The 24,807-nt window shown below is 33.3% G+C and overlaps 1 protein-coding gene across 3 annotated transcripts in view; it reads right to left on the bottom strand.

Annotated features, from left to right (window-relative positions):
* Window positions 1-24,807, bottom strand: part of Col19a1 (collagen type XIX alpha 1 chain) — a 315,752-nt gene that overhangs the window by 226,174 nt on the left and 64,771 nt on the right. For 2 of the 3 annotated variants that reach the window (XM_078019809.1, XM_078019808.1), the window contains exons 8-12: window positions 24,639-24,764; window positions 23,727-23,780; window positions 17,458-17,511; window positions 3,957-4,001; window positions 1,564-1,608 (exon numbers count right to left, since the gene is read on the bottom strand). In XM_078019809.1, the coding sequence (XP_077875935.1) occupies window positions 1,564-1,608; window positions 3,957-4,001; window positions 17,458-17,511; window positions 23,727-23,780; window positions 24,639-24,764 (324 nt within the window). The remainder of the gene's footprint in view (window positions 1-1,563; window positions 1,609-3,956; window positions 4,002-17,457; window positions 17,512-23,726; window positions 23,781-24,638; window positions 24,765-24,807) is intronic. The other variant, XM_078019810.1, reaches the window with a different exon arrangement.

The raw sequence follows: 24,807 nt of genomic DNA on the forward strand, positions 1-24,807 counted from the left end.
ACCACCAAGATTTAGTGTGTTGGTAACTAAATTACAGTGAATATATCTGCTCTTCCTGAGTTGGACTTATTCCTACAGGTAAAATCCCACTAATAAATCAAAAAGATGTGTAAATAAAATATTTATTTAAAGGCACAGCCTTGCAATGACTGTTACTATAAAACAAAAATGTTCAAGGGATTTCAAAGAGTAAAGACCCACTTTAAAAATAGTCATAATTTAATGGAATTCTCCTCAATTGCATGGTAATGATATGGCTATTTTTTTTCTCCCTCACAGTTCAGTGAGGAAAAGTAATTATCATGTAGTTTACAACATGTGTAATTTGTGTATAATTATAAGAGACGCTCATTGTCTCTATAAATACTTATTGAAGCAGCAAATAACTGATCACTGCCAAGAAAGCTAAATGCAGGCAACACTAATTTGAGATTATCTGTTCCTCTTTCTAGTCCTTCTTGCTGTTCAATTTCATGGCATTTGATGATAACAAAAGTAACGAAACAAAGGAATGGTATTGTTTCTGCTTTTTGAAATGCAGACAGATTCAAATGATCATCTAAAGGTAAATTTTAGATGATCAGACACTTCTATTCTTGGTAACTTCAATAAAACCATACATTTGCAAAACAATGATTGTCTAAATATTTTTTAAGAACCATCAAGTGATTTTGGTAGCCTTTTATTAAAACAAAATACTCTCTTAAAATTCAAAATGAACTGTCCAGAATTTATTTTTGTGAGAACTTAACTTGAGATGGCAGCTCTTAGAATAGGGGGCTGATATTAGTCCTTCAAGGTCCACTGCCCACCTTTGGTCTCTGGGAGGCCAATCACCATGGGCAGCATCCCTTTGCTCTCAGTTTGGTTTGGCCATTGGAAGTAAGCAGCATGAGAGCTCAGGCTGAAGGACAGTATGATGGGGGCATTTATTGTCCTGGTTCCTCTTTGAGATCGACAGCCTTAGACTCATGCTCCTCACACTTCCTTCTATAGCCTTCTTCATATAGTTTTCTCTTCCTCTGGGTGGGGTAATTGTGTGGGATTTTAAAAGTCTGTTTTAACCTGACCTTGGATACTGCAAATCCTTGTTCTTTTCTTTTATCTTGCTAATACCTTTTAAAACCACCTTTTATTAAAATCTTTGACATTATTCTAATTTTATTGTGTCTTCTCTTTTCTGTGAGATCCTGATGGTTACATTTAGTTCTTATTTATTCTTTATGAATTTCACTGATAAACCAGGTGTACATATGAACAAAGTATTTAAATACTTGGACATTGTAGACCAATGACATAACAAAATATAGCACTTAATGAATGTTTGTATCATTTATATATCCATGGAATGAATTTAACTAGAAATGTCTAACTACCACCTAAAAGTTTAGATTTCTAACAATAATAAACACATTAAATTGAAGTAAATACTTTTAGTTATTCCTATAAAATTATTGAATTGCTTACAAAGAACACACAAAAAGCTAGAAACTAGATATGTTTACAATATTTTCAAGAACAAGATTTATCTTTACAGATGTATATATTAGGAGAGAGATTTACCTTTTCACCAATTTCTCCTTTGCTGCCTTCAAAACCTTGTTCTCCCTGTAGAAGAGGAGTGTGGTATGTATAAGAAAATAATATTTATAATACATTTAATCTTAAAGTAAAATAATGTTGCTAACAATGAAAAAATCAATAGTTTAATATAATAATTCCTACTATGTAAGCTCTAAGCCAATATTAAATAACACAGAATTTAAATATTCCTAAATTTTGAAAGAACATTTTTCTAGTAGCTTCTAGGCAATTTAATCTTGATAAGCCTGAATTTTCCCATGTATAAAATAAGTATGCTAGTAGTTAGTACCTGGCTCATTGACTTGTTTTGAAAGTTAAACATATCATCAGCATAGAGCCTACCACAGACTATGTCATTCTTGTTATTATCACTACTTATTATATTATACTAGATCCAGGAGAAACACTTCTTGGAAAGCTCATGTTGCTACATGCTTCCAGTGAGAGTTTCAGGATGGATGAGTTCTGGTTTCATGAAGTTCTGCTCCTGCTCCCTCCTGCTCCCTCACCAGCACAGTGCTCTCCATTGTCCCTCTCTCCTGCCTTTCAGCCACAAAAAGGACTGGTGGTCACAGAGATGCTGGCTGTTAATTGCCACATTTATTCTGAAAAATGTAAGTCCCCTTTTCTTCCAGTAAATCCTCTCTGATGCAATGAGCCTACTTCCACTTTCAATTGGGTATAGATTTTGAGAGCACTCATGTTCCCTCCATACAGTCAACAGATATTCACTGATGCCTCCTCCATGCCAGGCGCTCAACAACATAGTCAGCAAGTGACTATTGGGGATGGGTCATATGCACCCCTCTACTTCTGGAACTCTTTGACATAAAAGCATTCAGGAAGCATTTCCCCAGGGCACCAAGACAAGAGGTCAAGAATTTCTTATCTCCAGTTTGTCTATAATGCCTCTACAAGGTGACACCTGGCATAATTTAAATTTATATAAATTATATGAAAAGGAATGCCAACTTAATACTGTATACATGTTTGTGAATGTATAATTTGATACATGTACATACAAATACATGTAATGGGTACCCATATACACATATATGATTAAATAATTATTTTTGCTTTACCTACTCTCAAAAAAATTACCAGGGAGGATAATAGGTTAGTTGAAAGATAATTTTACCACTGAATGTATTGCCTATCTTTTTTTTCCTACCATTTTTCCTAAAATATAAACTTTAATTTGATCCGTTAATTCAAGCTGACATTGAAGCTGCTAAATGCCTCCAGTACATGAGCCACAATGTCAGCATGATGCAGCCACCACAAACAGCTGCTGGAAAGTCCAAAACTATTTTCCAGCAGATAAATCTGCACATCCCTTGGCTTGCAACTTGACTCGCAGATGCAGCACATGCTGTATCAATGGGTTTTGTCTAGAACTACTGTGAAGAAATTCTGAAGCTTACCATTTCATCACTGCCAGTTCAATCTTATTATCTTTATTGGGCCAAATAAAGGAAGCATTTTTTAAAGCTGTTAACTATAAACAAATGCATATCTTTTAAAATGATATTTTAGCCACACAGAAAAAATTAGTGCCTAGTAATTTCTGATACCTTATTGCAAAAATGTGTAAAAACTTCTCCAGAACATATAAATAATATGCTTGGCTTTGCTGGGCATCTAATATTGCATCAATAATGCTGTCCCCTGTGGTGGGATTATCTGGGTTGTATCATGACAGCTGTCCCCACCTGAAGTGACGCCCATCCTTCCAGGAAACTGAAATATACCAATCTACATGCTCGTAGCTATGCTGGTCAAATTCAATCATTCTCTTTCCCAGAAAGAGAAAATAGTCTTTGGACAGTAAAAAGGTACAAAGAATGTTCACTTTTTAAAAGAAAAATATGCTGGGCATTGAAAGAAGCAACCTATCCAGCAAAAACCTTCTCATTTATCATGCATTTGTCATTTGGAAAGACATGTTTTGGAAAAGACTGTAATGACTTTGTAATATTTAATATTTTATCACTGTAACCACCATATTGAGATAAACCTGGAATATACAAAAAGAAGAATAAATAAAAAATAACCACATCCAAAGGCATTAAAAATTATTCCACTGTACACTGTAAGCTTTAATAACAGTGAAAATGTTCCCAGAGAAACTATCTGCACTTTCAGTATTTCCAGTACTCAGAATGCACTATTGTTCACGTTCTCAGATTGCCCTCTCTCCCAGCATGGTCTCTCTGAGAAGAGACCATAGGTCCTCATTAACTTCTTGAGTTTTTGATGAAATTTGGTTTTATAAAATACATTTTCTGAATCTTTATTATAGTATGAACAAATTCAATTTTCAAGTTGCAAAAACTCCCTAGTTCACATAAAACATTAAACAAAACCTCTACCTTTTGACCAGGTAAGCCTGGAGCACCAGGTAAACCATTTTCACCCTAAAAAAAAGTAAACAGAATAAATTTTGTTAGCCACAAAAACAAAGACTTTTTTTGTTTGTGTGTGTGTGTAGTCTTCAATAACCAACACTAATGTTGAGGAAGAGTAGCCTAATATTGAATATCTGTCATGTTTACAGACTTTCCATCTGTCCATTAGATCGTAACTCCAGGACTACCATCTCAACTTTAAAGTAGGGAAAGGGAGGGAGGCTTTTATAGGTTAATAGTATGCTTAAGGTCATCCAACTTGTAGCAGTACCTGAGACTTGAAATGATGTCTCACTGGCCACAGCTTGCTTTTCCATATGCTGTTTAGCATCCTTATTTTATGTTCTTTCTTTCAAACCTCTGGGCATAACATTAAAATCTGACACAGTGCTTTTTATGGTACAGGTGATGTTCCCCTAAAAAACCTATCAGGTCAATATTATTACCATGACTGCCTTTTATGACACAGTAGGTGGTGAAACTGAAATTCTAATGCACACAGTTTAGCTCTGTGTGCCTGGCTGCCTTCTTTAACTGTCTCTGGGAGAAGATTTAATTCTGACCTGTGTCTTTTTTTAATTTTTTTTTATTTGTCAATGGACACAATACCTTTATTTTATTTATTTTTATGTGGTGCTGAGGATGAACCCAGTGCCTCACATGTGGTAGGCAAGCACTTTACCACTGAGCCACAACCCCAGCCCAAGTATCTTCTTACCTAGAGTCTGAAATATGTATGTATACACAAACACATACATATATTCTTATCATGTTTAATTTCTTATCTATTTCTGCTGATTGCCTTTTGATTGATTTTGTAGTCATATATAATGCCATTTTACATGAAATAATCACTTGGAAGAATTTTTAGTTCTTTCCATTCTTCTGGTTCCGGTCTTGGGGATAAAGGTTTTCAGCAGATGGCTATCAGTTTCCAATGCTGGAATTCATGGGTCTTCTTTGACAAGTTGTCTGTCTAGTCTGTGAACAGCACACCAGCTAGAATGAGATACCCCTGGGAGGATGTGCACGTTCTCAGTGGAGTCTTAGGAATTTAGCTGGTTAAGGGAATTTACTTTGGCTTCTGAGTTTCCAGTTTAGGCAGTTCAATATTAACTATTGACATCTTCTATTTCCATCAAATATTTATAATTAATTTTAAAGCTAATTTGTTTTAATCATTATTTACCTACAGTTAAATACCATTTCTAAAAATTGTTTCAACAAAATTCAAAGATGTGAAAAAAAGTCACATCTTCAAATTTTAAAACAACAATCTAAAGAGATCTGTAGTTTCTGATTAATACATTTTTAGCAAGTTTTGGTGGTTTTTATTAGAGGTATACATCTATACACATGCACACATGTGAAAGTAAGATTTTTCTTAGATTAGATTAAATTATCAACATATTCTACAGTATAATTGTTATCATCACAGAAAGGCCAAATCTTTATGCTAATGTAATTAATTGTTGAAGCAACAATAAAATAATTATCTATATAATAAATATTTCTATCATTTAAAATTATTATATTTCTAGATGTTAGATATCACTCAAGTCTATCAGAAACTTCCAAATCCATGTGATAAAGTGATAGCAAAAGCACACTAAGTATTTGACGCTAGAGAACATTCTATGGAAATGGAGCTTCTATTACTCATCACAGAAGTATGTCCACTTGTCCATAAGCAGTGGATTATTTTCATCAGTTGAGCCAACATAATGGTTTATATCATATTACAATTTACACATGATAACAAGATATGGCATATAATCCAATAAGTACACATTTATATTGCCAGAAATACTGTTTTGAGAGATAGAAATAGTGACAGTATCTCCTCTTTTCCTTTGCTTCAGCCCACTCTTATGCACCATATGCTCTGGGCACTGGCTCCCAAAGTACCCTCTCAGCCCTGTATCAGGTTAGGGTTACACCCAGACACATGGTTAATTATTCACCAAAAGTCTCTAAAGCTGTGATATTGATAATGTGTCTTTAGTTGACACAGGTTTTGTGATTTTTATAATTAACATATTTTCTTTTCTTATGATCAGTGTTAATTAGTCTCTCCTCTTTCTGGACTGGAAATTTGTTTTGTAAACATAATTCTAGCTTCCAAGATAATCCAATTCACAATACTATGCCATAAGAAATGAGCTGGCCTTGAGCGACATCAACATGTAGAAATTTATAAAATATTGTTGGTGCTTTCAAAGCTTAAGTTTGGAACTTTGGTATTTCCTTTCCCTATTTTTCTTGAAGTTACCATAGATGACCTACTTAGACACTTATAATCATTTTTTAAAAATTGTCATTATTCTAGCCCCTGAGGGATAAATGAGCATATTTGTTTTTGTTTTTATCTAAAAAAGGAAAGATTTATTAATTAGCATTAAGAACTAAAGAAGGAAATAGTCCTAATTACTAAATTTTTCTTTAACAGATTAATGGACAATTATGTTCCATCAGAACTTTATCTAAAACCTAATTTATGTCAGAAGAATGAGTCTCTATTTATGTGCATGCTGAGGCACAGGCTCAAAGCCCTGAGGGTGCTCTAGGCAGCTTGGGTTCATATTTATTTGTACCTATAAAATAAATATCTGCCTAACATTACTGGAAGGGTACATATTATTTGCCTTTTTTGAAATCCTGCGGTGTCTCTTTTCCAGTCTCAGTCTAGGAAAGAAAAAAGATGCTTCTCTTTTCACTTCCAATCAATATTTTAGTTCATTAATGAAAGGAAATTATAATCAATGGTTTCCAAAGCAACCCTAATTTTCAAAACATGTTTCTGAAGCATGTACTTTCTGTTACAGGTTTTTCTATCAAAGGATGCATGTCCTTTTGCAGTTACAATCTCAAACTACAGAAGGACAAATTAATATATATGTGTAATAAAAAGCATGGCAAAACTCCACCAGTGCTGCTGATAGTATTCTTGTCAGTGTTACTATAACACACAGACTCTCTAAACTTTGCAGAACAAACAAAAAGCACCCTTAGCAGAAGTCAAAATAATCTATTTGAGAAACTTTTGGAAAAAATTCAGGTAAGATTTGGGGCTAGCTGATCAAACCAATTTCATGTAACTTCCTTTTTATCACTGTACTTTTCCTAGAAGTCATCATAGCTAGGCCTAAAACATAAATTGTTAGTTTTCCTGATTCTTTGCATATTGGGTCAATGTCTTTCTTATTATGTAGGATATATATGTTGTCTGAAAGACATCTGATTATAAATCATATTCACTAGGGCTACCATTAAAAAACCCAGAACCAATAAGACCAAGCAAAGAAAGGTAGAATAAGCAAGTAAACAAAACATTTGCAAATACCTACAATTAGGCTGAGAAGGCAGAAAAGTTACATACTATGTTGTAGAGATTATTTCTTCAAAAAGTTAGGTATTCAAGCTTTGATTTAAAGGTCTGGTATCTTATAACTTTTTTAATTAAAATATAAAATTCCATTTATCATTCCACCTAGAGCACTTTTTATACAAACATAACCTTCTATGTACACTTTGAAATACATCAATATTTCCAGATTAATGAATTTTCATTAAAATAAAATTAAATGTTGAAATAGCTGGAAGAAATTATCTGAAGTGGAATTTCAGAATTCTAGCATGAAAATCAATAAAACAGGCAGCAAAAAGTTAACCTGATTTTGCCTCTGTGTGTCACTAATGACATGTATACATACCTTCTTGACTATAGTCCTGATTTATTCAGACATAATTTTCAGATATTAAATTTTTATAAGGTTCCTAAATTGGTGGAGTTCTAATAAACATTTCAGAAATTTTAAAAAAACACTGTTTTTTTCAGATATCTTATTCAATGAATTATTTTATTTCAGGAGGAGAATTTTTTTCTTCTTTATTTTCTTCATTCCAAGAAATAAACAATCAAATCAAATATCTATATCTATATCTAATAGCATAGAATTTAAAACTTCAAATGTTTTGAACTAGATCCTTAATGCAGCTAACACATGAGATTTATTATTACATTGATGCTCAAAATAAGACCAATTTGTAACATTCTTACCACAAAATTAATGACACCCTCTTATTAAGTATTCTTATGAGTCATTTTGTGAAGAGAAAGCCAGCTACCACATGGAAAGTATGATTGATACATGTCTTATTCACGATAGTATAAGTATGGTTAATGAGGAGCAACTGAGCTCAATATCTATTCTGTTAAAAGTCTATTATTATGAGGGTATATATGTGTATGAAAGTATATGCAGGTACATATTCCTATAAAATAAGCACAATGGATAGTCTTAAATATAAGGAAAAGTATAAATTCATATTTTATATTCATATTACCACCAAGGATTTAATGAGATACTCTTAAAATCTTCTTTAAAAGTCAGGCACATTGGCTATTATATTGCACTGCAGAGAGCATAGGAAAAAAATCCATGTATGGTTATTGAATCAATGCTTTCTGAATCTACATTAACTTTCCTCAAATTTCTATTAGTCTTAATTCTGCTGTCTATAATTCCACAGCAAAAAAAAAAAATCTTATAGGTCTTATACATGACATCCTTTTGTATCACTCTCAAATCTTCAATTCATTAAAACATTATTTTTTTAATTATACTTTGAAATTTCTTAATATTATGATCCCTATTCTTTGAGCAGACACTGGTCCATCAATATGCCTGAAAATGTGGTACTCAAAACTCAGCACAGGACTCCAGAAATGGTCTTACATAAGAAAGAGCAGCCTCACAGTCCCTCTCTCACACACAGCCTTATTCTGGATACTATATAATATCAATCAACTTGCTTTTTTAAAATATATTTTGGGTTGTAGACCAACACAGTACTTTTATTTTATTTATTTATATTTATGTGGTGCTGAGGATAGAACCCAGGGCCTCACACATGTTAGGCAAGGCCTCTAGCACTGAGGATATAGCCCCAGCTCTCAACTTGCTTTTTTAGACAAAATTGTTACATACACTGAACTTGTACTCAACTAAACCATTAAGTTATCCATTCAAAAGAATTTTTATTTCATGATCCTTTTGTAATTTAGCTAAAATGAAATTATATGAAATAGTCATATAAACTAAATAATTTTGAAATTATTTGGACCAATGTGGTAGGACCTTTTACAAAATAAGTAATAGGTAATAACTGCTCCTATTCAGTTGTGATGAGTTTCTTAAGGTGGATCTGCCAGGAACAAGGACTTTGGGTTTCTCATTTTGTTATGAGACTAGCTGTTGTGATAAATTTAAAACTTCAAAAATATTAGGGAAATGTAAGACATTTAATGTGAATCACCACCTACAGAAATACGTGAAGTATAGTAATTGACATCTGAATCAAGTATTCTAATAAGTGGAAAATGATTTAAGATGTAAAGAGGAAAGTGTCATCAGTCAGCTCCTAATTGAGAACAGTGATCTACCAGTCACTACAAACTATTTCCTGTCCAAAGTATTCCTCGTGATGAGTAATTTATAGTTTTGACTCCATATCAGTTACTTCAACTGGAGCATAAATGCACTAAAGTCTTTGGTTACTTATCTTTAGCCCTGTGGTAAATTGTTATGAAGACTTAGAGAAATACCAGGCCTTAGCAATACTTAAAGAAAGTCAGAAGATTTTTTAGTTGAGTTTGGGAAAAAAGAAAGCAAGAAAATGAAGATTTATGTTTGAGAGCAAAGGGAGAACTCGGTTTCTCCAAGAGAAAATGGGAATCAAATTCTGGCAATACACACATTTCTATTATATTTCATTCTGGGAAGCAATACTTGTAAGCTTTCCTAGGTAGAGAGGAGATTCTCCTTCCTTCCTATTTCCCTAAAGTGTGCTTTGCAGAAAGTATGGAAGATTTATATGGAAGCATCACCACCATCTTTTCCAATTTACCCTCAGCATAGTTTTCTAACATTTATCCCCTACTTTTTATTTCTGGTCCAGGGTTAAGTCCTCTTGAATTCTGAACTCTACTAATATTCACACAGAATCAGTCAGGCACCCTATGCTTGGCCAGATGCTGGGGTTACAGAGATGAAGGAGATACTAAGTCCTTCTCTGGAGCACACATTTTAGCAGGGGATATAGGCACGAATATAGGGGATTTAGGTGGTATAAATAAAGTGCTGTGAGCAGAATGGAGGAGCTGTTGATTCAGAAGGACAGGAAGGCTTCCTGAAAAAGATGCATGAGCTTTGTATTTAGTAATCTGTGAAAAATGCATTGACAATGGTAAGGAAGAAAGGTATCAATTTTCTGTGGTCATCCTTCTGAGTTTTCCACTCTTATATGACAGGTTTGTTCAGTACCCGACACCTCATATGGCTGTCCCAGGGTAGGCTGGCTAACAAATCCTTTAGTCAGACACTTTAAGAAAAAACTACTATATAAAGTTGTAGATGTCTTTAAAAGATACCAATTATATCTTTAAATCCACTGTTCAGTATCTCAGCAATCTACATCAAGATTAGTCACAAAGTTATGTAGAGAAACTGTTTGACATTTTTTACATCAATATTTTATTATTTACGTACTAGATGCTGATAGTGCATTAAACCAAATAGGAACATTAGCAGACTAGGTTCTTGAAATCTGGCTAACTGTTTAGTAAATAAAAGTCAAGTGCTTGGGTGCCAGATACACTGCATGTGTTGAACTTGTCATCCATCTGTTGTGTTCTCTGCCAACTGCTCTACTTGGGATGCGAGTGGAAGGCATTAGAAGGGAATAAGAAACCATTAAGAAATAAAATCAGCTGCAGAGTGAGCAAGTTTCTTTTTCTTTTTCCTGTCCTTCTATTACCTTTGTCCTTCTTACATTTCCACTTATTTTAGTGTGATACTGTATCAACATGTGCCTACAGATAAGACAATTCAAAGATACTCCATGTGCAAGCAGCAATTTTGTACTGAAAATTTAAGTTTCATTCTTGTAGCTTTATAAGTGAACCCAACAAGTAGACTAAGAAAACTTTTTTCTTTATGGTCATTTTTTTTTAGTATGGATTATGGTAAAAAGCTCCATCCTATGTCTGGCAACTATACCTTTGTTTATTACAGAATTTCCTAAAATACAGAGGTATGCAGATAATTAAGAGGCATTTTCTGTTACTCAAAGCTCACATTTGTTTTAGCAATCGTGACAAATTCATACGAAGGAAATATCCTACTATTAGAATAAAACTGGGTGTCTCTTTTCTCCTCATTTAATGGTTTCAATTTCTACAGTGAATTACCACATGCAAATAGGTATTTTAACTTTTTTTTTTTAACTTTGGGGAAACTCTAGAATTAAGTTTAATCTGAATGTCCACAGAAAAATTAGGGTAAACTAGAAATACAAAGAGGAAGCCAAATGACTTAAACAAAAATTCTTTTCACTGAACGCCTATAATTTTCTGAGTCTCTGAGGCATTAATGCTACATCTGGACCAGGGCTGTTGCAGAATTCATTATAATTCACAACAGCTATTAGCCTAGTCTGTGCTTATATAAACCATAACAGCATCTGCCTTTATTTTCTGAATTTTCAGCCTCTCACAAAATGTCTTTTTAGGGAAGAATCAAGATTCAAAGATCACAGTCATTTCACTTTCCAACAGAAAAGAAACACAAAGTGACTGTTAGAGAACAAAGGATTTGCCTCATTCAATTTCATTGCAATACAACAACTAGAAATTTATGGTGGAAAGGCCCATCATACAAGATACCTCATAATGAGGGTAGTTAGTCTGGCTATTTTTGAGTCATGCAATTTGGCAACTCTCTCATCACATTATCAGATGTACTTCTTAAGTGCGATAAAGCACAGAGCTTTTTACTTCTGGAAGCTCAATTTACTTTTTATCAAATGAAGTCATAGTACTTTCATTCTTTTGTTTTTTTAATAAAATAAATTACTATGTATGTGTATGTTCATTAAAAGCACATTTGGTGGAAAGTATAACAGAATTTTATATGTTAAGTGTTGAATTGAGGGTAATCTGAAAAGTGGCCCTGATTGGGCTGCCCTGGAGGTTGGGCAATGCAATGCAGTTTGAATTTGAAAGACAAAATAAAACTGTTTTATTTTCATAATACTTATTTCCAAAAGTAAAGCTATGCAAAATCCTCTCATTGTATGAGATAAAAATTGTTTGATGATTCTTAAAATGTGGACATAATCCCTAAAGTTAGGAAGAATCCCCAAGGTTAGTAGAATTTTAGAGGGGTTCATAGACTTAAAGACAAGGGACTAAGCCCTCCCTAGAGCAGAATGTAGAAAGCAAACTGCAATTCATTCGTTAAGCTGGCAGGCAAATGAATTTAATATCTAATGTAGAACAATTTGTGTAAAGAAAATCTGGATATTTGGGAACAGTCCAATTGAGGTAATATGGTAAAGGTGCAGAAACAATAAATTCATATGGATTCACATCCTAACTCCACTATTTTCAGGCTATGGAACTTAAGTTTTAATTCTCTCTAGATCTTAGTTCCTTACTATATTATATAGTGACAATAAATCTTATCTCATAGAAGAATGAAATCAAATAATGTAAAGAAGGTTCTTGGTTGTGTTTGGCACATAATAATGATTGAGCAAGTAGTTGCTATCATTACTATTATACAAGTTTACATATTTCTTAATTCATAGGCTTTTTCACGTCCATTTTTATTTTAAGAGGTAAGAGTTACAGTAGATATGTGATGTTTATTTTAACATTTTCCACTACATAAAATTTGAATAAATAATGTAAATTTTCTCAAATGAATTCTAGTTTGGTCAGTAAGCCAGAGCTTAGAATAATAGGATTAAACTGTCTGCCTTTAGAATGATATCTATTCTTTACCAAATTCTTATATATCAGGCTTTGAGCTGGAATTCTCATGAAAAATCTCTTTTATCTTTGGGATAAAGCTAAGGGATGTATAATATAATTTCCATTCTATAAAAGAGAAAACTAAGTCAGACTAAGTGTCATGGTCTAAATTAAAGAATAAGATTTTGAGCTGGAATTCAAATCCAGGCATTATAACTCTGAATGTTTATTGGCATGGAATAATAATTATGACTAGTATTTACTCCATAACTAATCCATGAGGAACTAAAATAATTCAGTAAAAGTTTTCCCATTAAGAAAATATTTTAGGACAACTTCTAAGTAATTCAGCAGAAAAAATATTATTTCAACATAAATTAGGCTCTCTTTGTTCAATTTTTACTACTAGATTTTTAGAATTATTAGAAAATTATTCTTTTAAAAAATCCCCACTTCACAACCTCTTATGTGTAATTTTGTATAACAAGGAGGGTCTCCCTCCATTACCATGGAATTTCCCTTTTCTCTCCCTTTCCCTCCCACCTAATGTATCTGTTTAATGTTGATCTTTTCTTCCTGCTCTTCCTCCCTGCTCTGTTCTTAGTTGTTCTCATTATATCAGTAAAATTGGGAGTTCATAACCAATTTGAATCTAATGTATGAAATATGATATGTCAAGAGCTTTGTAATGTTTTGAACAACCAATAAAAAAAATTTAAAAAAAAATCCCCACTTCAAAAACTTTATCTGTTACATTTACATAAGTGAAAAAGGAAATGCAATTTTTCATGTGAAACACTCAGATGAAAAAAGCAAGCATGGTTTGAGTGCTATGTTTGGGAGTAAATTGGGAAGGATTTGCTCCCCATGTCCAAAACCTCATCTCATTTTCTCACTTCATGCCAGGAGGATTAGGTTGTGCACATGAGTATGGATGTATGCTTGTGTGCGTTAAGTCACTCACTTGTCTTGGAAATTAAACCATTCAATTTTCTCATTTTGATTGACAGTGGCTTCTGTCCATCCAACCTTACCAGAAGTCACCAGCTACCTAACAACACTTGCTACATAGAATATGTATTCTTATATGAATCCATAACAGAAAATTTGCCAAGTCTCTGAGGCAAAATTGTAGCTATGGTCAATAAATGTAAAGAGGGATGGTTATTTTTCTATAATGTTGACAGTAAGGTTGCATAAATTAGGTTAATAATGTGCAGTGGTAGTCTGTACTGAGTGATAAGTATTATAATTACAAAACAAATATAAGTAAATGCTATAGTTCTTCATCCTTAAAGTCCCCATGACTACATTTTCCATAAATAGATTTTACAAAAGAGAGTTGTTTATTGTACTGAGAGCTAGGGAAAAAAATGCCACTCCATAAACTAATTTCAGGACCTTGCCTTTAAAAAATTTACTGTTATCACCTCACCAAACTTCAAAAGTGTAGGTTTATTTAGAATAATGGGGTGTACATGTAAATCATTTAATTTATTACAGTATCACATTGAATAAGAGTATAAATTGAAACTAATATACAAATTCTACTTTCTATCATTCAGAATATGCTTAACTCCATTAATATAAATCAGTTTTCTAGCCTTATTGCTAAACCTTAAAAAAACAATAAAAAAAATTTACCTTAAGAATATTGCCCTTAAGATGTGCATTCTATGGTACTTTGTTTATGTTTTTGCTCCATGAAAAACATTCAAACAATTAATCATTTGGTTTTATTTTTTATCAGTAAACTTAATGATTTCTAATCGTAAGGGAAAACACCAAAGAATCACAATTGATGAGAGGCAGAATCAGCATTAAACTTAGGGATGTTGTATGGGCAACTGTGGAAGGTGCACATAAATGACATTGAGGCAAACTTGAAGAGTGAAAGTGCACAGGATGTGTATATTTTAAGAACTGATACTTTTTCTTCAGAAATCTACTTAAAAAATCAAAGAAGGCATTTTATCATAAAATGATGGGATTATTTTACCCTAAACATAAACTTTACAAGTATGACTTTAAATTTTTGAAATTTAAAAAACTTGAAATTTCTTCCTCAGAGTCAAATATTTTGTGATTTATTAACCATACCATCAGATAAAATAGTGACCTTCTTGTTATTTTCATTTTGAATATATTCATTTGAATAATTTTAAGTAAATAAAATGTGGATTATAGAAGTGATAAAGTACCCCTGAGGTAGTATTTTTTTCCCACTCATGAGTGTCACATCTCTTCCACAGCTAAAGATAGTGACAAATTTGAAGTAGAGTAGTGATTGAGACCTTGGGGAGAGAACTGATCAAAAACATGGTGTTTCTATAGATATTGGGGAGACACTAGGTAGGGTCTCTGAAGATGGGTGAAACCAGGAACAAAGAGTCAAGTATAACTTGATACCACATTTAGTGCTAAGAATTCTTTATTATTTATGACAGTCTTCAAGAGTAACTCAAGTAAGTCAAACCAAGAAGAAAATTGCTTGAGGAAGCTTGGAGAGTATTGGCCAGTATAATTTTGCCACAGTTTTAGAACTCCATAAATGGAGCTTTTTTTTTTTTTTAAATTACATCACTTTCTCAAGTTCTTTGGAGACTGTCCTCACACAGACCCTGATGCTCATTAACTGATTTTGCAAGACTCACTTTATCACCATTTTGACCAAATGGGTCACAGGACTGAGACTCCCAGTTCTCAGAATGACTTGGTCCAACTAGATCAGCAGCTGGTATGTTCCTTTGTATTCACTGAAATTTTACTTTAAGTGGAGTACAGGATGAATCATCATACAACCAGACTTCTGGGAAAAGAAACTAGATATTTTCTGGGTATTGTTTGTCTCTGCTACACCATGTCTTGCTCCAGTTCCTTCACATTGCCCAAATGACTTTTCTAAGAATGTATTTTTTTTATTCTAGAGAATTTCTTCATTCCACATTTAACTTTTTAGACTATTTCTCTCTTTCTGTCATATCTCTTGATTGCTACAATTAACTTTTGATAGGATTGAGTCTCTTGGTTGCTTTGTGTGGTCCTTGCATTGAATCCAGTCTGTTGATATCACCTTTCTAGGACCTCTTCTATAGCCTATCAGTAGCAGTATACACTTGGTTTTAATAAATAAGGATCCAAGAGAAATCACTTTGGAGTACTGGAATGAATGGTATTTTATGCTATTATTAATAAGTTCTGTTTTAAGGTATTATAGGGGAATTTTATCCTACTTTCTCATAATTTATCATGTAAATACCTACTTTATATCCCACAGTAAAAAAAAGAGTCCAACTATCTATTACATAGTTGAAGTACTCAATATTCTGCATTTGTTTAAAAAAAACAAAAGAAAAGATTTCCATATTCAATATAATTTGAAAAGTCCCAGGTATCTGAAATCTAAACAATCAGATCGTTATGATGTATTTTAGGAAGAAAATGGCAGAATAATTGTGTAAGGCAAACTTTGGTTGTGGCATCTCTGTCTTTTCTAGGAAAAAGGTATTTTGAAAATTAGACCCTTAAAGAAGTTTTTGAAGAAACTTTACTTACGATGCCATTAGTGCCAACAAGCTTAAGCAAGAGCACAGTGGCCCATACAAAAACTAACTTGGGGCAAAGTATGGTTGTTCAGTAAACCTGGTTATATTTTAGAGTCCAACAGTTACCTTCCTATAGTAGTAAAGAATGCAGACTGAATAATTTCAGAAGGAAATAGCAGCATCAATGAAACAATCACATAGCACAGACACACATAAGAAAGTCTTAAAAATATCTGTCCAACAGACTCTGAAGCTCCTACCACTTCAGCTTCAGTTATTACGGTTTCAGATTTAGGAGAATAAAACCACGAGGGTCATGGCCTTCAAGATAATAGGGCACCAGGGACCCACTTGATCATTAGTGCAAGCTAGAGAAGGTCCAAAACAAACCAAGTCTACTTTAGTGAAGAAAGTTTTCTTACATCAACATGTGAAAACATTTAGAAAGTTATTAGTATTAGTGTATGTATATATAGTGAAAATAAGTAATTATAGTTCAATACATATTTTCAAAGATTTATGAAAACTGAACTTGGATAATAGGTTGAATTGCAATGCTGAAAGCCATTTATGAACTAAATATTACATTACAGCATTTTATGATAGGCTGAACTATATTTCTTGTATTTTAGTTATAATATCTCACATTGTACTATGTTGCAAAACACAGCATACTTAATATTTGTCTGCAGTGAAATATATATTAAGATAATATATCATACAGTATGTTAAATAGTAAATTTAAGAAGCTTTTGGACTGTTAACAAAATAATGGCCTATGTTCTGAAGCAGGAGTCAGCAAGCTTTTCCTATGAAGGATCACACAGTTCATATTTTGGAATTTGAAGGCTATATAGCCTCTGCTACAATGTTTTCTATAGTACAAAAGCAGTGTTAACCACACAAAAACAAATGAATTTGACTATGTTCTAGTAAAACTTTATTTACAAAATCATACAGTAGGAGGTTTTGGCAATCCTATTATAAAGCAACAGTTTGCGGATCCCTGAAATCTAAAACTTGTTCTGTGTATTTTTTAATCCTATCTGATATGGCTTTATAAAATAGCCATACAGTTTAATCAAATAATGAAACAACATACCTTTTCCCCAGGAATTCCAGGAGCACCAAATTCACCTTTACTACCATCAGTACCCTAAAATATATAAATTGTTCATTAGATTTTTTTTAAAAAGATGAGTTAATAACTAATGTCAAAGAGAATCTACTGTTTCGTAGACAAACTGCTTTTGCCTGCAACAAATTTGTACAGTTATTAAACTTTTGACAACTAATAAATTGTTAAAAGTCAATGATAAACATCTAATAACCAGAACTAAAACTAGTATTATCCACAGTTTTGTCATTTCTTTGAAATTCAGCAAAGGTAGGGGTGATTTTATTGCTATTACCTCTACAACAAAATGAGTTTGAGTTAAAAGCTACTTCCTACTTGATCCTTTCAATTCAAATAAGTCATGAGATTTCAGACTCTAAGATACCCATAATATCTGTATCAAAGGATATACCTTCCTGTACATCCTTTAGGAAACCCTGTAGCTGGGTCAATCTGTCAGTGTGGCTGCTCTTCTACCTACACTGCCAAGTGGGACTGGAAAATCTACCCCATGGAGTCTATGGGACACCTATGAATGCCTTACTGGATTTATCAGAAATTTGGTCTAATAAACTTATTCTTGAAGGAGTCAAAAATACAAATTTTATGAATGAGTGTCTTTATCACTAATGCATGGTAGAGATTAAGAAATATAATTTTGTGAATACATAATGCCATTATTACATAGACATTATTTTTTAATTTCAGGGTTAAGACACACAAGTATATTTAATATTTGAAGTCCTATAAATTATATGAGATTATGTCAGATTGAAAAAAATGATTTAAAAAAGATATGTGAATTAATATATTTTGTGTGCGATTTAAAAAATGAAGAAACATTTCTTATATTAGGCAAAGAAGTCAAAAGCATGATATTAAATTCTTCTTCTGTGAGATTACAAAGTATTCCTTCTTTTAACAAATTATGACTATATTTTAATTCAATTAATTTTCATTGTGCTATGGTTATGAGATAGGCAATCTCAGAGTAATGAGAGATTGAAAAAAAATAAAGGAAATAGTAGTCATCTTTGGATTAGCACATCAGACTATTATTAAAAATGGAATCTTCTGTAGTGGGAGCAGAGAGTGGTAGAAGTTGAAAGGGATCAACACCAGTTTCTGACCAAGGAGTTAAATAAGTTAACTTATTCCATTTTAAGCTTTTTTCCCTCAAAGTATACCAGCAAAGCACTTATTCATAAAGTAAACATATTTTGGGAAATTAACTGGAGATGTGGGTGACAATAATGTAAAAATATACTGGAAAATTATTCCCCCAAAAGAGCTCAAATCACAATCCTCCCTTAGGTTCAGTAAAATTAAAAATTCTCTGCTACTTTACAAAACTCTGAAAGAATTTCCAATCTGATAATGTTGAGGGTCTTAAAGAACTAAGTATGTTAGTGGTTGCTAAGTAATTAGGTTGCTAACTATACTTGCTAAAAGAAAAGGGAATTAAAAGATTCAGAAAATTATAATAATTGAGTATGAATGAAAGAAAAGTGCTAATTATCATTTTGAATAATGTCATGTGGAGTTTAGTCTTGGACAGAGGGCATGATTAGAATAATTTCATCAGGTGTTCCTGAGAAAACTGATCACAACCAGGTGTTTAAGCACAGTAGTGGAATTTCAAACTGTATTACTTCATGAAAGGGAGGCATCAGCTTTATGAAAAGAACAGAAACAAAAAACAGTAAATCATATTAATGAAGATCATAGTATGGATGAGAAAAGTAGACAAATAATAATAAACATTATACCTTGCCATAACTTGTGGCTTACTTCAAAATATTTGTGATTCTTCATTAACTAATTGGAAATAAAGGTAAAATTGACCAGATCATTATGTGAAAGGAATTTTGGGTTTTTTTGGTAAGGAAAAAGTAGCAGAACAACATTGAATAATATCACACTAATGATTATCTTATCTAGTTTTTCCCTATAAATCGACTATGTCCTACTTGGCAGAATCTCCTTGGCAATTAGGAAGTAGAACTTGTACGTTCCACAGTCACTTGATGATTTACACTTTCCTTGAAGGAGAGTGTTCATTCATTCATTCAACATTTTTAGCTCCTACTATATAGCCTGTTCTATGTATGGAGCTTAAAATACTCATATTCTAGTGGAGAAACACAAATGCTTGGTGGTAATGTGTCAGGTAGCAATAAAAGTGCTAGAAGAAGTAAGAAAGAGGTGGGATGAATAAATACTTTCTATAAAGAGATATCAGCAAAGGTCTCTTTATTTTAAAGGGATTTCTGAGCATGGGCATAATGGACATGAAGGAGAGAACCAACTGGATATCCAGAAGAAATTTCCAGGTATATGAGACCTGGTGTAAAGAACTTGGAGCAGGAATGAACAACAGGAGAGGGTGGAGGGCAGTGTAGAGTGGGAATGGAATAGGGAAAGCTCTACCAATACGTGAAGCCTCATAGCCCATGGAGAGAGGCTGGGGTTTGTGTTAAGGGAGACAGGAAATCATTGTTGTGTTTTGGCCCAGGTGGGACAGGATATACTTACAGAATAGTTATCTAACTCATTCTGTATTTAAAATCTGTTCTTCATAAAGTTACTACATTACAATAAGGATTCTCAAACTTTTAACACCTTTAGAAATATTTTGATGAGTAATGCATAATTTAAAAAGAGATCTCAAAGCTGTATTTCAAATTTTTCCATTATTTTTTGATAGGATCATCATAAAATAATGATCCAGATCTCACTGAGTCAAAAGTAAAAGGCATCAAAAGACTAATAGACTATATCTCATGTCTAATGAGAAACAGCAAATTATAATGAGGTCTGGATGACTAACCCACATTATCTCAGTGTAACAATGCAAAAAGATCTCTTCAGGACTGGGTTTGTGGCTTAGAGGTAGAGCACTTGCCTAGCACATGTGGGGCACTGGGTTCAATCCTCAGCATCACGTAAAAATAAATAAATAAAATAAAGGTATTATGTCCATCTGCAATGAAAAAAGTTTTAAAAATATTTTCAAAACTAGTAAACTCTATTCAGAAAAGATCAGATAACATTTGGGACACAACACACAGAGTTCAATATTCACATCATTGATCTTTTGAGGAAATTAATTATCAAATATTAATATCACTAAGTAGTAAAAGTAGTATGTAATAACTAAAAATTTTGTATAGTAAAACATCTAATGGATTGAAAATTCTCACAAAGGAAGATTTTTGTTTTTTATCAAGTCACATATAAAATTCAACTCAGCCTATAAAAGCTATCTCTATTTTTCCTTCAGTATGTGATCAATTATGTTATAGACAAGAAGAGCAAGCAAATTCCTTGAATGTGTAAATGTTGCAGTTTCCATTACTAAGTGCTCTGCATACAGTATGTTATATTTCTTTTTCACAATCACAATCTGGTCCTAAGAAATGGACCAGATTCAACCTTAAGTGTTTCAAGCTCCAAGGCGGGTAGTCTTTCCAATATACTCTCTTCCCAAAAGTATTCTTTCCTGGGCTCACAGATCAAAAATAACAATTTTTAGAACAATGTTTGGTTCCATTAGGAACACTGCAATTCAGATCATTTCATAAGAATCTCTATTCAACATCCACAATCACAGTGCAACTTAGATTGAGAAGTTAAGCAAGCTTTCTCTGCACTTTTCTAATAATAAAAACTGTGTGCAGGAATCAAACACTGAGGAACGCCTTCTTTATTTATTGAACAGTAAAGCTGGAGGATCACATAGTGCAATACAAACAGGAACAAGCTCGCCAACTCCTTAAAATGGAATAAGACATCCATGTTTATTACAAATGCCAGGAAAGTTAAATGCATTCATAGCCATGTTTCTAAAGTCATTTTTACAAGGCCAGGGTCCTACTGGTTGAAGCAAATACTGGTACAAATAAAGGAAATGTATTTACTTTATTTTGTAGATTAATTACCAACTTATTTTATCTCAGCTATTTTTACCCCACCACTAAAAATATCTTGCCATTATAAATTGTGTGTATCCTGAAATTTTAAACAAATTTTAATACTTTAAAAAATAACATAGATAAGATATCATATAATGCATTATAACTATAATATACATTTTGCATAAGGCATTTCATAGATTTGATATACAAAATTTTTCTAATATTTATCATCTTTACTGGTTTCTTCCCACCCCTTTTCTACTGTTGTTTATTTATATATAATACAGGAATGTTCCCTAAACAAATCACCACAAGATTATAAACTCAGGGTTATGTTGTCTAAACATAACCCTGTGCTTTTTGGGTTCTAAAGAAGCCCCAGCATCTAATTTAGCACACTTTCTATTATAATATTAGGTCCTTAATATACAGTTGTGGTTGGCTAACAAAGAATAATAGATATTTAGATTGTTATAGTAGAAGATATTTTACTTAAAGAGAATATGTTTTTAGAAGGTATAAACTCTAACAGTTTAATAACTAACACACATGGAGTTTCTCTGTGTTAGAAATCTTAAATAAATGATAAATAATAGAAGTGGAAAGCCAAATTAAGGAGTATGTATGAGTGTGTATCACATCACAGTTACCAGCAATTAAGCCATATATGCCTTTTCAAAACATTTGTGTCACCTTATGATGTAGTTATATATCCTCCTTACAGAAGAGGAAAGTAAAGGATCTGCAGATGGGGGATTTGGGCAAGTTTATACTGCTAGCCAAGAGGTCAAGATTAATCCAGAGTTCTTTCTACTCTGAATTTTCTTAATCATGTTACCTATGTTTGGTTCTACCAGCTGTTAAGATGAGTATAATAATATCACTGACTTTCCTTATGAGGTTATAAGGAGAGAATAAGATATTACAGAGAAACAAGCATCCTGCTCACAGAATGCATAATATTGAAGTGCTTCTAGAAGATAGAGCAGCCTTCAAAATGGATACTGGTTAAGAGAAGGACACTGGAATCAATAGGTCTGGGTTCAGATCCCAAGTTGGCATCAAGCTATCTGGTCTTGGGCAATAATTTAACCTCCCTAAACCTCAGGTTTTCCATCTGAAAAATGGTAATGCTAATTTGTAACACAAAGAACATTATGAGGATAAGGTAACATATCTAAAAAGTATTCTCAGTGCCAGGCACATGCTAAACACTAAACAAATACTACTGCTCTAATGATTTGTATGTTTCTTTGAAGGTAACTACTTGTTTAATGATTTTGATTTTTCATATAATGATACTGAAAGCAAAGGAACCTTCAAGAAACTCTGATATAAATCATCATAAATGCCTTGTTCCACCTCAAGAATCTCTTCTCCATCTCCTGCCAAGGTGCCATAGGTTCCCATGTAAGGTACCGTGGGCAGAATTCCTGTGAATGTCACCTGACTGTAGCTTTGTTGAAGTTTTGAAGAATCAGTCACCTTCCAGATATTAGCTTCTGCCTTTTAAAAAAGAAGTCCAGCTTGATTATGTAAATAAACTGGAATCATGGACTTGGAATTCAAGGCATGAAAAGAACTGAAATCCAATTCATCTTGGAAAAATTATCAAAACAGAATTCCTAACCTTAGTACAAATTAACTTACCTGATTGGATAACAAAAGACATTATTCAAAAAAGTGGAAAACATTACAGTTAAATCTTAGGTGGGTATAAGGAAAAGGCAAATCTCTAAGCATAGGATACTGCCTACAATTACATACTTAGACACTCAACTCAGTCACCATCTCCTCCATTAAATTCTTCCCAGTCTCTTCTGGAGGTTCCTGCCACTATCATGGTATCTAACTCACAATGTCCCTTTATTTCCTTCTAGATGTAAAATCCTGTTCTATATGTCTCCTACAGCATCCAACAACAAACCTTACAGATGGAGAGTATTTAACAAAAGTTGGCTACTGAAAAATCTTTAGTAGAGACATGTCAGCATTCAAGAGAAACAAGAATTCATCAAGTATTTGGAGAAGACAATGCTAAAGGAATCTAGAAACAACTAACCAATATGCCTGCTTCATGGATTTGTTTAGCATTTATAGATACAAAGACTTAGTTATAGGTTTTTTCAAACTTCCAGCCTGCTTTCCAATGTGATGTCAAATTCAGCCTTGAACACTGTTGTGTACTTTTTTATTTCAGTAATCAACATCTTAATATAGTCCTGAGAACCTTTTACAGAATCATATGGGTATTGAGCATAGAAAAATGAGATTGACACATATTTTAAGTTACTTTTGAACAAACCCCTCTGTCCCAACAGTATTTGAGTATCTTACCGGCTCTCCTTTCTGCCCAGGTGAACCTGGAGTCCCTGGTAATCCTGCTTCTCCCTGAGAAAAAAATGAATTTCTGTGTTAGCAAACATTCTGTCATGTTGATCTCAAGCCAAATTGTATATGAATATGAAGCTGGCAACTGTAAACGATGCTCATCCCTTCGCCAGAAGACTTTCTCATGTCCTTCATGAAGTTCATTATTCCTCCAGCTTTCAAACACCATTTAAATCATCAGGAGCTGGAGCATGGGATGCTTCTCCACTGAGCACCTCCATTGTCCTTGCCATGCAATGTTGCTCATGACAGGACACGGCCTGCTTTTTAGCCCAGATCCTAAGACTGCCGTTAACATCCACAAAAGAAATTCATGTAGGTCCATGGATTCAGCCTCCCTGACCAAAGGACCATATCAGGGACAGTGAAAAACATTATTATTATTTCCCTGCATATATACTGACAATTAATGGGGATAGCTGGAAATTGGGGGATACCAGAAAAATACCATAAACACACAACAAAAAATACTATCTAATGTGTTTCTGTATATGTTTATTAAAGAGTAGGAACTGTGTTTCCTTCAACCCTGAATTCCCAGAACTGTAGCCTACTCCTAGTTCATGCTAAGTACTCAGTACTTTCCTATTCAGGTGGTTCCTCCCTTCGCCCTTTTATCAATACTGATTAACACCCTGAAAGGAAGGTCAGAGGCACTCAGAACTATGCAGGTGAAAAACCAAGAAACTTCATCTTCAATCTCTTTTTGTTTGGTATTTTGATGACTATGTAGCTTAGGAATTTGATTCAATTAGCACCCAAGGAAAGACACATGCTATTCACCCCAGGCCACAGTCAAGGAGCCAGGTTTGCTATCTGGAGTGGCTTTTCAGTGGGCACAAATTAAAACAAGCATACCTTGCTTGGAACGCACTGGCACAAGTCTCTGAGTTCCTGCTTTGCGGGCAGAAACGTAGACAGTTTACTGGCATGAGCAGTTATGGATGATGACGCAGTACTTCCAAAATCATCCTGCTCTGGGCACTAAAACCAAAAAAGAAGATTTAGAGATTGGGTTCAAATCCAG

The sequence above is a fragment of the Ictidomys tridecemlineatus genome, chromosome 8 (genome assembly GCF_052094955.1).
Source record: "Ictidomys tridecemlineatus isolate mIctTri1 chromosome 8, mIctTri1.hap1, whole genome shotgun sequence".
Taxonomy (NCBI): Eukaryota; Metazoa; Chordata; class Mammalia; order Rodentia; family Sciuridae; genus Ictidomys; species Ictidomys tridecemlineatus.